Genomic DNA, 13,531 nt, shown 5'->3' with positions numbered 1-13,531 from the left:
TGTTATAAATCTTGACACATTAGATTATTTCAATGAATATTGTAGTGCAATTATATGTAATATACATAAATTATGAGCATTCAACTATTTAGGAAGTTTAAAGTATTGAAAATAAAAAAAATAAAAATTCTTTTTTTATTTAGTTGGAATAAGTTTATTTAATCTGTAAATAAGGTGTTTAATCAAATTTTTATCATTGTTAACAGAATTTCAGAATGTCAATATTGTAAGGATAAAATCAATTAACTTTTCATCCAAACTCAAATATAACATAAAAAGGGACATATGTTATAACATTACAAAGTAATGGTAGTATTTGTATCTGAAGCTAACTATTTAATATTAAGATCACCTTTGGATTATTATTTGGTGTATATGTAGACAGACAGACAGATAGATAGATAGATAGATAGATAGATAGATAGATAGATAGATAGATAGATAGATAGATAGATAGATGATAGATAGATAGATAGATAGATAGATAGATAGATAGATAGATAGATAGATAGATAGATAGATAGATAGATAGACCGACAGGCAGGCAGGCAGGCAGGCAGGCGAGCGGATGGATGGATGGATGGATGGATGGATGGAGCAAGAGCTAGAAATACAGAATACATATATATATTGATTGGACACTCTATAAGAAAAACATTTTATATTTAAATTTTACATTAATATGAACTCATCAAGCAAGTACAGAATTTGATTTTCAGACCAAGGTCTAAATTCTGTAAAAAATACTGCATCTACTATTTTCAGTTCCACACCTTAAAACTGGCTTTTAGCCATTTATGGTTGTGATGAAGAACACAATGTCTAGCTCTAAACAGACTCAGTAATTTGGCTAGGTGGAGGCAGCTCCCTTGCTTCAAATGCTTGGCAATCCCAAATCAATCATACTATAAATCTTGTTCCTTATAAAAGAAGGAAGGATTATTGCAGCTATAGAAACAAGAATTGGGCTTCAATATCTTACTTAGTTTGTATGCAGACTTTTCCTATGGCAGGACTAGCAGGATTGAACTAACGATAGATTAAGTATTGTTGGGGTGGGGAGGAGAGAAAGATAGGGAAGAATTGAGGTGGGAGTGAAGGTACCATCCCCTTCTGTTCTTCAATAATTTGGAATGGTCTATTTTTGTTATAGTTGAAATCTTATTCCCAGTGCTTTTTTTGTAAAAGAAAAAGGTGCCGGAACTCACACATGTCATACAACCCGCCTTGCCTACCCTACAAGGTTTCATCCAAAAAAGGTGCCGGAACTCCGTTCTGAGCGTTCTATGACAAAAAAAGCCCTGCTTATTCCAGTGCCATTCTTAATTTAGTAATGGATAAATCTGCATTCCTTCTCTTAAAATATTTCCAGTTCTCTTGACACTAGAAGAGAAGGATGAAGCAAAGATTCCAGTGGTTGATTATCAGTGCTCTGTGTCAAACTTCACACCCAGGCTAGGCAATAAACCCAGACACTTTGCCCTAAATTCAGCTCTTGGCCAGACTTGGCAGGAGACTTCCAGGCACTCCTTGGCTCACAATTTTTATTGTAGACAAAACGAAGGCTTCAAATGCAATGATCATGACAGTGCAATAACTAAGTAAGTAAGTAAGAAAGAAAGGGCAGACATGTTTCGTGGTCCATTATTTAAATTCTGCCTTTTTGCTTTCCCCCTTCTGAATTAATAGATATTTAGCTAGTTTCTTGGTGGCCTTAAAAGGCAGTTACCGTAAGATGTTTTTACATGATGGTTTTTTCTAGTCTTAAAACTGATTTCTACTTCACAAGATTCAGCTCTCACACTGTGGACCACTTTCGGGGAATCCTTAAAGTTGATGGAAATTGAAAAGAAAATTAGATCCAAAAAGCAAAATGTATGCAGACATTACTAGGACTTATTCAGGACACAGAATTCACATTTTTGACAAAGCGGTTTGCTGATTGTATTGGTATTTCTTAATATGGCTTTGTAAAGAATCCTGGTCAATGGCTCATTTGCAGGAATTAATATTGCTAGATGATCTCTACCAAACAAATTTTGTGGAATATTCTACATTTTTTATATTATGATTTTTTTTGTTGAATTACGAGTGAAATAGAACCCTCCTACAGGGATTCAACTTCTCACATAATGTCCTAAAATAGTGAAATATGCCTAATCCCATCCTTCCCATGTTAAGCCAGGAGGTCTGAGGGAGAATTTCTGCTCAGGTCATTTGAATACAGTTAAAAACTTCAGTGTAGTCAGAAAAAATGCTCTCTTGGAGGAAATAAAATCAAAACAATTAATGACAGCAGTGATCTTGCAACTATTTCTCTTGCTTCATAATAATGTTGACCATGTTCTTAATGGCTTCTTCTTCTTAAAGATTCAGGAAAGATAGAATGATTTCACAAAATGATTTTGTCAAGCCAATCTCAATTACATCTCCAGTATGACTTGCTGTAGCAATGTGTGGAATTAACAAATGCACAAACCAATCCAATCCAAAATTCAGCCACATTGCCTTTCTTCTATGGAATTAATATTTCTACAGTGACATTGGGACAATATTGGAGTAGAAAGTGCTAAATTCTTCACTTTAGGGCATTTAAAAATATTTGGGTGGGGGATAATTAGAATAGATATTTTGGATGAGAGACTTAAGACAGCCATTGCATCAATTAACATCCCTCCCCACAGGAAAAATCTAACCAAAGTTTAGGGGACTGGGTGAGTAATTTTTTTAAATGGTTTTGAACTTCTAAAACACCTACTTTTGCCTCATAATACTTCCCAAAAAGAAAAGGTGACACAAATTGTTGACTTTTAAGGTACCTAAAAAGAGTGCTGGGTGAATAGTATGTGCCAGAGGGTACTTGTCCATGAAAAAATATTAATTGAAAATAGATTGCATGATTTTTTTGGAGGAATGTAGATAATTAGCTACTAATTACTATGGAGTAATTAATATTCTCCTCATTTTTGCCTCCTGTAAATAGATTTTGCAGGTACACAATTGTGTAAATGGAAACTTTCTCAAGATATCTTCAGTACTTTTCTGTGTGAAAATAGATGCAGCTTGAGCATTATTTTGCTGTAAAATGAATTCTTCCGCATTTCATTTCTGAAATGATAACTGTTTTACTACAGCAACTAACAAAATTATCTGCTGATTAGCAAACTGGCTGAACATATCTGACTTAGGAACCAAGTACAAAGAACAGATTTTCCTGAGTTTAATTTGGGGCAGAAGATGGTGTAAGGGTCTAAAATGTAGGGAATGTGCAATTGCTTGTCTCCAGCCTTTAAAACTGACAGTCACCAATTTAGATAATTAATGGCTGCTGAATGTGATTTTTGCTCATTTGTTTCCTGTTTTTTTCTCTCTCTAAACCAGCTGCAGAAAAGCAAGGAAAGGGAAGAACAGTTGGAGGAGATGATCCAAGCCTATGAGAAGATATGTGTGGAGAAAACAGACCTTGAGTCAGAGCTGGGCCAAATGGTGGGTTTCAACTACTTTCCTGGTCATGCATTGCCTCCCCCACCATAGAATATTTGATCATGTGGTTTGTTAGACTGAGAAAGTAGCCATGTTTGCAGCTGTCTTGAGTGAAATACTATTTCACTGGGTAAAGACACTGAGTAAAGATGCCAGCCAAGGGCATCTGCCAGCCAAGGGAATCTGCAAGAGTACTGACATTGTATCGGAGTACTAAAGATGGCAGCCACTAATATATGATTGAAGACTTCCGCTTTTTATGAATATCATACTTGTAAAATGGGGTAAGGTTTCAATTGCACAGTTATGACTATCCCCTTGACTTTTCCTATATTCTCACCCTGCCCCATCCACCAATATTCCTATTATCATCCCTTTTTGTTATGGGGTACCGCAAAAAATATAATCAAGAATATGGATGGAGACAAGACTAGAACTAAATTTAATTTAACATATAATCTAATACAATTAACACGACTAATTTTATTTTTTATTTTATTTCTTTATATCCTGTCTTTATATTAGTTTACAAATAACTCAGGGCAGTGAACATATCCACATACCTTCTTCCTCCTGTGTTCCCCACAATAAAGTGAAGTACAGTTGCAAGAAAAAGTATGTGAACCCTTTGGGATTACGTGGAGTTTTGCATGAATTGGCCATAAATGTAAGTCACAACAATAGAAAAAAAGTCTGCTTAAAATAATACTACACAAACATTAGCTGTTGTCATGTTTTAATTGAACATAACATGTAAACATTCACAGTGCAGGGTGGAAAAAGTATGTGAACCCCTAGCCTAATGACTTCTCCAAGAGCTAATTGGAGCCAGAAGTGAGCCAACCTTGACTCCAATCAATGTGATGATATTGGATGTGTTGCTGACAGCTGTCCTGCCCTTTAAAAACACACACCAGACTTGCATGAAGCTGGAAAGGGTTACAAAAGTATCTCCAAAAGCCTTGATGTTCATGTGTCCACGGTAAGACAGACTGTCTACAAATGGAGAAAATTTAGCACTGTTGCTACTCTCCCTAGGCGTGGTCGTCCTGTAAAAATGACTGCAAGAGCACAGTGCATAATGCTTAATGAGGTAAAGAAGAATCCTAGAGTGTCAGCTAAAGACCTACAGAAATCTCTGGCACATGCTAACATTTGTGTTGACACATCTACAATAAGGAAAACATTAAACAAGAATGGAGGACATGGGAGGACACCACGGAGGAAGCCATTGCTGTCAAAAAAAAATATTGCAGCACGTTTGAAGTTTGCAAAAGAGCACCTGGATGTTCCACAGCACTACTGGCAAAATATACTGTGGACAGATGAAACCAAAATTGAGTTGTTTGGGAAAAACACACAACACTATGTGTGGAGAAAAAAAGGCACAGCACACCAACATCAAAACCTCATCCCCACTGTAAAACATGGCGGAGGGAGCATCATGGTTTGGGGCCGCCAACTGAAGCTCCGCAGAGGATGGGTGATGCAACAGGACAATGACCCAAAGCATACAAGTAATTCAACAAAACAATGGCTTCAACAGAACAGAATACGCCTTCTGGAGTGGCCCAGTCAGAGTCCTGACCTCAACCTGATTGAAATGCTGTGGCATGACCTTAAGAGAGCGATTCACACCAGACATCCCAAGAATATTGCTACACTGAAACAGTTTTGTGAAGAGGAGTGGTCCAAAATTACTCAAGATCGTTGTGCAGGTCTGATCTGCAACTACAGGAAACGTTTGGTTGAGGTTATTGCTGCCAAAGGAGGGTCAACCAGTTATTAAGTCCAAAGGTTCACATACTTTTTCCACCCTGCACTGTGAATGTTTCCATCTTATGTTCAATTAAAACATGACAACAGCTAATGTTTGTGTAGTATTATTTTAAGCAGACTGTGTTTTTCTATTGTTGTGACTTACATAACATTTAGAGCGTATTTTATGGCCAATTCATGCAAAACTCCACGTAATCCGAAAGGGTTCACATACTTTTTCTTGCAACTGTAACTGCTAGGCCCTGGTTTATTTTCTAGCCTACTGCCTTAACCACCAGTCTAAACTGGCAGCATACTATATTTAATAGAGTCACTAATATTTTTTTTTTTTTTATTGAAAAGTTTTAAAAATACAGTTTTCCTTTAAAAAACCCCCTTCCCCCTCCCTACCTCCCCTCCCTACCTCCCCCCTTCCCCCCCCTCCCCCCCTCCCTCCTCCCCCCCCACCTCCCCCTAACCCCCCTCCCCCCCCCGGACTTCCCAGAGCTAAATACAAGGTATATATATATAAAAAGGCAATCATAAACAACCATATACTAACAACTATAAATTCTAAAATCCATCACTCTCTAACTTATATAGGATCAAACAAAACTTAGCATTATTAAATATATATAGAAGACAAAATAAAAAAAGAAAAAAGAAAACGAAAGAAGACTTATTCAAATGCTAGATAAAACTTCTTGACCCTATACTTATTCTGGATAAACTCAATCCATTTTCTCCATTCCATAATATAATGTTCTTGCGAGTAATCTTTCAAATAGGCCGAAATCTTCGCCATCTCTGCCAAGTCGGAAACCTTTAAAATCCACTCTTGTATAGTCGGCAGTTCCTCTTTCTTCCAATATTGACCTATCAAAAGTCTTGCTGCCGAGTCACTAATATTTTTATATGTATTGGTTTAGTTTTCAAATTTCTATCCTGCTGAAATCCAGAGGCTTGGTGATTTACAGAGATTATGATAGAGCCAAACTCTCCCAACTCTTTATAGCACAATTGTTCCTCCTCCAAGATCTGTCCATAAATATTTCTATCACATTTTATATTCTTCAGGTAAGAGACCATTTACTTTGGCCAGAATTGGGCGCTAATTATTAGGACAACAACCAGTAGATCTATATACCACCCATATGAAATCCAATTTCTTTCTTTTTGAAATAGATTTTATTAATTTTTTACAATAACAATCTTTAGTGCTTAGTGAACAATGTATTATCTGGGTTCATATATTTAAAAACAATAATAATTAATTTCTATAAGTGATCAATATGTTAGCTGATAATTTATTTCCTTTATCCTCTCTACTTCCTGTAATCTCCTTTTGTCTACATTAAACAAATATAATTCTTAATACTTTCAATACATATTTGTTGTTGTTGTTAGTTGCGAAGTTGTGTCCGACCCATCGTGACCCCATGGACAATGCCCCTCCAGGCCTTCCTGTCCTCTACCATCCTCTGGAGTCCATTCAAGCTCACGCCCACTGCTTCAGTGACTCTATCCAGCCACCTCATTCTCTCTCGTCCCCTTCTTCTATTGCCCTCAATATTTCCCAGCATTAGGCTTCTTCCTTCTCATTAGGTGGCCAAAGTATTTGAGTTTCAACTTCAGGATCTGGCCTTCTAAAGAGCAGACAGGGTTGATCTCTAGGACTGACTGGTTTGATCTCCTTGCAATCCAAGGGACTCGCAGGAGTCTTCTCCAGCACCATAGTTTAAAGGCCTCAATTCTTTGGTGCTCAGCCTTTCTTATGGTCCAACTTTCACTGCCATACATTGCAACTGGGAAAACCATGGCCTTAACTATACGCACTTTTGTTGGCAGGGTGATGTATCTGCTTTTTAGTGTGCTGTCTAGATTTGCCATAGCTTTCCTCCCCAGGAGCAAGCATCTTTTAATTTCTTGGCTGAAGTCCCCATCTGCGGTGATCTTGGAACCCAGGAAAATAAAATCTGTCATTACCTCCATTTCTTCCCCATCTATTTGCCAGGAATTGAGAGGGCTGGATGATCTTGGTTTTCTTAATGTTGAGTTTCAAGCCCACTTTTGCACTCTCCTTCTTCACCCGCATCAAGAGGCTCTTTTGTTCCTCTTCACTTTCTGCCATTAGAGTGATATCATCTGCATATCTTAGGTTGTTGATATTTCTCCCGGCAATCTTAATTCCAACTTTTGATTCATCTAGCCCTGCCTTTCTCATGATGTGCTCTGCAAATAAGTTAAAAAGGCAGGGCAACAGTATACAGCCTTGCCGGACTCCTTTCCCAATTTTGAACTAATCAGTGGTTCCGTGTCCAGTCCTCACTGTTGTTTCTTGACCCGCATATAGGTTTCTCAAGAGACAAATAAGATGGTCTGGTACTCCCATCTCTTTAAGAACTTGCCACAATTTATTGTGATCCACACAATCAAAGGCTTTAGCATAGTCAATGAAGCAGAAGTAGATGTTTTTCTGGAACTCCCTAGCTTTCTCCATGAGCCAGCGTATATTGGCAATTTGATCTCTAGTTCCTCTGCCTCTTCGAAATTCTTCCTGTAGTTCTGGTAGTTCTCAATCCACATACTGCTGAAGTCTAGCTTGTAGGATTAAAAGCATAACTTTACTAGTATGTGAAATGAGTGCAATGGTGCAATAGTTTGAACATTCTTTGGCATTGCCTTTCTTTGGAATTGGAATGTAAACTGATCTTTTCCAATCCTGTGGCCACTGTTGAGTTTTCCAAATTTGCTGGTAAATTGAGTGTAGCACTTTTACTGCATCGTCTTTCAAGATTTTGAATAGCTCAGTTGGAATACTGTCACCTCCACTAGCTTTGTTGTTGCTCAGATTTCCTAAGACCCATTTCACTTCACATTCTAGGATGTTTGGCTTGGGGTCAGTGACCACCCAGTCATGGTTATCTGGGATGTTAAGCTCGTTCTTGTATAGTTCTTCTGTGTAGTTTTGCCACCTCTTCTTAATCTCTTCTGCCTCTGTTAGGTCCCTGCCATATTGGTCCTTTATCATGCCCATCTTTGCATGAAATGTTTCTTTCATATCTCCAATTTTCTTGAAGAGATCTCTGGTCCTCCCTTTTCCATTGTTTTCTTCTATTTCTTTGCACTGTTCATTTAAGAAGGCATTTTTATCTCTTCTAGCTAGTCTCTGAGATTCTGTATTCAGTTGGGTGTATCTTTCTCTTTCTCCCTTGCCTTTCATTTCCATTGTTTCTTCAGCTATTTGCAAAGCTTTTCAATACATATAGAGTTGGGTATAAATATTTTTCTAGTATTTGTACATATAACAATAACATCAATATTCTGACCCTGACTGTTGTTTAATGATTTATCCCCTTGATGAGACCCCTGTGCCTGGCCTGTATAAGCAGATACTATCACTGTTAACAGCCTTTGCCAGATAGCAGAACTCATGAAATTACATTTTAATCATCCAGAAGGACCTTTATTTGCATGTAGAGAAGATTACAGCAGACAAGGTGTGGTAGATGACGAAATGGACGGTATTTCAAGGTCAAAAGACAGTAATGATCCTAGCATGTAGAGAGGAGCATGTAGAGACCACCGCATGTGAGATGGTGGCAGGAAGTGATAGAACGGAGTTTAATGAGAAGGAGAAAGTACATCACAAATGGGAGGGGTTGGCTGAACAAATTAACATAATGTTGTAGTTCCCCAAATTAGCATAATGTTGTAGTTCCCCAAATAACCACATGGTGGCAGCACAATATGCACTGCATAGTACTTTATGGCTGATGTAACATCACACTCCCCGTCTGGTATTGTTAAATACCACTATAAATCCTATAACGGTAGTTATGCAAATACAAAAAAATGTTTGTGATTTGCTTGTTGTCTTGAAGACCTGAAAGACATAAAGGAGGAACATGCATATATTGCAACAATAACAACTGCAATTTCAGGCCTCAAAGTCTAGATTAAAGTTTAAATCACTTTTCTTCTTGAAGTCAGGATCCAACAAGGAAAGGCGACGAGTTCAGTCTCCAAGGGGCAAAGGCAAGACAAGTTCTGTGATGGGTCTGGTGAAAGTCTTTATGGTGCCTTTCAATTCTTTGGGCTTGTTGTTCCTTGAGCAGAACAAGGTCTCTAACTTGGAGATTGGGGTTCTGATGTTGCCATTTTCTGTGTCCTTGCAAAAGAGAAAGATACTCCATCTTCCATCGATTCCAGAAGCAGTTGTCTTTTGCAGAGAGAGGTTTTTGGCATAAGTGCCAGCCTTGACATTCAGTGTCACTAGACTTGGTGTGATAGCATTGTGCAATGTGGACTAACCTTGCAATGATGTGTACAAGCCTTGTCCAGTTGGAGAACTGTTCAGAGCATTGACAGTCCATGATGGCTCTCTGCTCAGATCTGGTGAGAAGGGTCTTGACTTCAGGATGAATCTCTGGATTGTTGTCAGGATCTTGAAGATTGAAGACCTCAGCTGTGCTTTCTCCTGAGACATGAAGAGGTAGTGGTGCTAGCCAGCTGTTAGACATATCTTTGGAGAATTCAGTGTCCATCATGTTGATGAATTCTCTGTCTTCAACTGACATGGCTATTTTGTTGTCATCACGTGTAGTATGAGACACTGTGCTGCCTAAGTTATCATCACAAGTGATGGGGATAACATCAGATACCTGGATGATGTTAAGAGGCTTCTCCTTTTCTTCATGGTGGTGAGGGTATTGTCTGAAGTGAGATACATTCCCATTCCTTAACACGTGAGTTTTGAAGGAGTTGATCTCTGATGGTGTGCGTGTTCTATTTACGCATATATCTCCCACTATTACCCAGCCTAGGTCAAGTCTTTGTGCATATGGGGCATCATCAGGTCCATTGCAATGCTGGCGTACTTTATGAACTCTGAGAATGTCTCTTCCCAGCAAGACTAAGATGTCAGCATCCATGTCCATTGGAGGAATCTCAGTAGCCAGGTGCCTTAAGTGGGGATGGTGATATGCAGCTTCTGGAGTGGGAATCTCTTCCCTGTTGTCTGGTATTTGGTCACACTCAACCAATGATGGCAATGGTATGCCCTTCTTTGCTTTGATATGAGAGATCATGAACCCATCAGCTCTTCTGCCAGAGGTCTCTACACGACCAGAAGAGGTGTTGAGAGTATATGGTGTTGCATGTCCCTGTATGCCAAAGATATCAAAGAATTTGGGTTTGACCAGGGATCTGTTGCTCTGCTCATCTATTATGGCATACATCCTGGTAGCTTTTTCAGGCTGGCCCTCTGGATATATCTTGACTAGACATATCTTGGCACAGCATTTGTGACTGAAACCTTTCCCACACACTTCAGTACATGAAGATGAGACATTTGTGACTGGAGCATGACTTTGCTGCTCCCTGCCATGATTTGAAGCAGGGTTGGATACAGGTGGTTGCTGTGGATTGCCTGGAAGTGGAGCAGGATGCATAGCTGTAACATGTTTGTCGCTACTGCATTCTGTGCACTTGACAAAGGCTTTACAGTCTTTACCAAAATGGTCATAAGAAGCACAGCACCTGTAGCATATTCCAAGTTTTTGGAGAACTTTTTTCCGCTCTTGTATAGTCTTTGCTCTAAGCTCACGACATTTCCTAAGAGGGTGAGGTTTTTTGTGGATAGGGCACTGACGATTAGGATCTTTATCTCCATCGTCTGAACCACTTCGTTGAGCAGGAGATGGTACAGGAGGTAAGATGTCCGTCTTTTTTGTAAACACAGCTTCACGTGAGTCTCTGTGTTTAGCTGCTGTGTTATCATACCTTGATGATGATGGTGGAGCAGGCACACTGGATTCACTGAAGTTGAAGCTGAGATCATTTCTTGTCCAGGCTTGTTCGCTGATGAACCTGCAAAAATATGAGAATGGGGGAAAAGATACATCGTAGCGTCTTTTGTATTCTGAGCCTTGTTGTGTCCATTTCTCCTGCAGGTTGTATGGCAGTTTTAACACCACTGGATTGACACCATGGGAGGTGTCCAGGTAGCTTAGACCAGGTAAACGTGGGTCTGTTTTTGCCAATTCTATCTCCATGAGGAGATCACTTAGTTCTTGAAGCTTGTGATTATCTTTGTTGCCTATCTTTGGAAAGTTTTGCAGTCTTTTGAATAGAGCATTCTCTATTGCTTCTGAGCTTTATCCATAGGTTTGTTCAAGTCTTGCCCATGCAGCAGCAAGACCTGCATCTGGAGAGTCAACATGTACTGTTCTCAGTCTTTTAACACGATCTGCAGATTCTGGCCCCAGCCACTTTATGAGTAGATCAAGTTCCTCCTTGGTGGTAAGGTTGAGATCAGCAATAGCAGCTTTGAAGGTTGATCTCCAGGATCTGTAGTTCTCTGGACAGTCATCAAACCTTGAGAGGCTAGTGTTGATGAGGTCTCGGCGAATCATGTATCTGGCGAAGTCAGAGAGGTCTGATCCCTCACTTGGTGCCAAAGAAACTTGTGGGACCCCTTGAGTGTGAAAGTTCTCTGGTGAATAAGGGGGAGGTGTACCAGGATAGAATGACGTTCCAAGAGGATTCAGCTGTGGTTTAGTCTCTAAGGCTTGTGCTGGCTGTTGATTAAACTGTTGTTTATTGCTGGCATTGGCAGGAGGTGATGCAGTTTGAAGTGCTAATGCACTTGTGTTGTGGAGTTGAAGAGGCTCAGGCCCTTGCAGGTTTGGGGTTTCTATGTTGAGAGTCAGGACAGTGTTGTTCATAGGAAGTACAGAAGATGGCTCTGCATCGTTGCAAATATTATGCTTTAGCACATATTTACTGGTGCATTCCACTGGATCTTCCACTTCTGTTGGGATGGCACAATCTGGATCAGTGCTTTCCTTCACTGCTTGTTCAAAGACCCTTAGCATTGCTAGGGCAGCTGCTTCTTCCTTTTCTATTTGCAGAATCTTTATTTGGGATTCCACCTCTGCTTAGCGGGCCTCTATTTCAGCTTCCTTTCTAGCAAAGGGGACTTGCACTTTCTTTGCTTCTAGACGTGCATGGGCCTCTACCAGCTTATCACTTAATGCTGAAGTCCTGGAGCAAGAGGATCTAGAAGAACGTGCTGTCTCCTGCAGTTCAGCAATATGGAGTTCTGCCTTAGCCTTATTGGTTCTGAGCATGCCCAAGATGGCGGACGTGCTCGGCTAAGCTCCGTGCGGAGCTCCGGCAATGTGGCGACCCTTGGGAGCCTCACAGGAATATTCTCTCTGTGAAGGACTTGGGATGGGGGACGAGGACGAGGTGAGCTTTTGTGGTTGTGGGCAACGCCCGTATTGTTATCTTTTGGCCCCGCGAGCCCTGGACTCTCCGAGGTCTCCGAGGTTTTCCATCTGAGCCCGGAAGAGTTTTTGGAGGCTCTAGAGGATGCAGAGGAGCTGAGCAGTGCCCCGTGCTGCGCGACCAGCTGTTTGTCAGAGCAAGGGGGCTCGGCGGACTCAGCGAACTCTAACGGAGGCTGCTGGAGTGCCTGGAAGACCTAGATACATTCTGCGGAGCTCTGCTCTACGCGGCGCCGACCAGCTGACCGTTGGTGCCGGGGGAGTTTTGAGAGCCTGATTAACAACTCGTTGGAGCCGGGCAGAGGATCTCGGAGGCCTGCGTTCCGCCGACCAGCTGACTGTCGGCCCCTGATGGAGTCTGCGGAGCCTGGTGGCATTCCCGGAGCCTGCGGAGCCCGGGACAACTTTCTAGAGTTTGGCAGTGTTCCGGAGCGCCTTTCAGCTGCTTGGGGGAGCCGCGTGTTGACTGATTAACTATGAATCGCGGCTTGGAGCAGCGTTGGCGTGGAAGTGTTGAAGTGGTAGAGATGTTGCCTGGTTGGTGTCTGAGATGGCTGGCGGCGAAGAGAGTTGGAGTACCGCGGCCTCTCTGGTATGGTGACCTGGCCTGGTGGGGGAATGCGGACGCTGATGCCTCGGACGTTAATGAGGCACAATTTAATCCTCCGCACCGCCAGAAACTGACTAGACCATGTTTTGTGGTTCTGTTGAACTACCATGGTCTCGGTTTCCCTTCCTGGCTGACTATCATCGGGTCCTTCCACAACATGAAATTGAACTGTGTAACCGGAGCTCTCCTACCATTCTGTGTCTCTACAGGCTTATCAGCCCTGATGTATTTCGCTGACTCTTTTGCTCTAATTCCCTCCTCTCTCCTCCCCTCCCCTATAATTTTGGAAGGTCCGGGTTACAACCACTGTGGGAGAGTGGTTGAGATTTTACATCTGCTGCCTCCCAGAGGTGAGAGCTCTGGGCGGTATTGCTTCCCCCGGTTGTAT

The 13,531-nt window shown here is 41.0% G+C and overlaps 1 protein-coding gene across 1 annotated transcript in view; it reads left to right on the top strand.

Moving 5' to 3' along the window:
* TBKBP1 (TBK1 binding protein 1) overlaps nucleotides 1-13,531 on the top strand; it is a 99,394-nt gene that overhangs the window by 19,048 nt on the left and 66,815 nt on the right. The window contains exon 4 of the mRNA XM_081343811.1: nucleotides 3,382-3,486. Coding sequence (XP_081199937.1) covers nucleotides 3,382-3,486 — 105 coding nt within the window. The remainder of the gene's footprint in view (nucleotides 1-3,381; nucleotides 3,487-13,531) is intronic.

This window comes from Vipera berus, assembly GCF_964194415.1.
Source record: "Vipera berus genome assembly, chromosome: Z".
Lineage (NCBI taxonomy): Eukaryota > Metazoa > Chordata > Lepidosauria > Squamata > Viperidae > Vipera > Vipera berus.
This window is presented reverse-complemented; position numbering and strand designations above follow the sequence as displayed.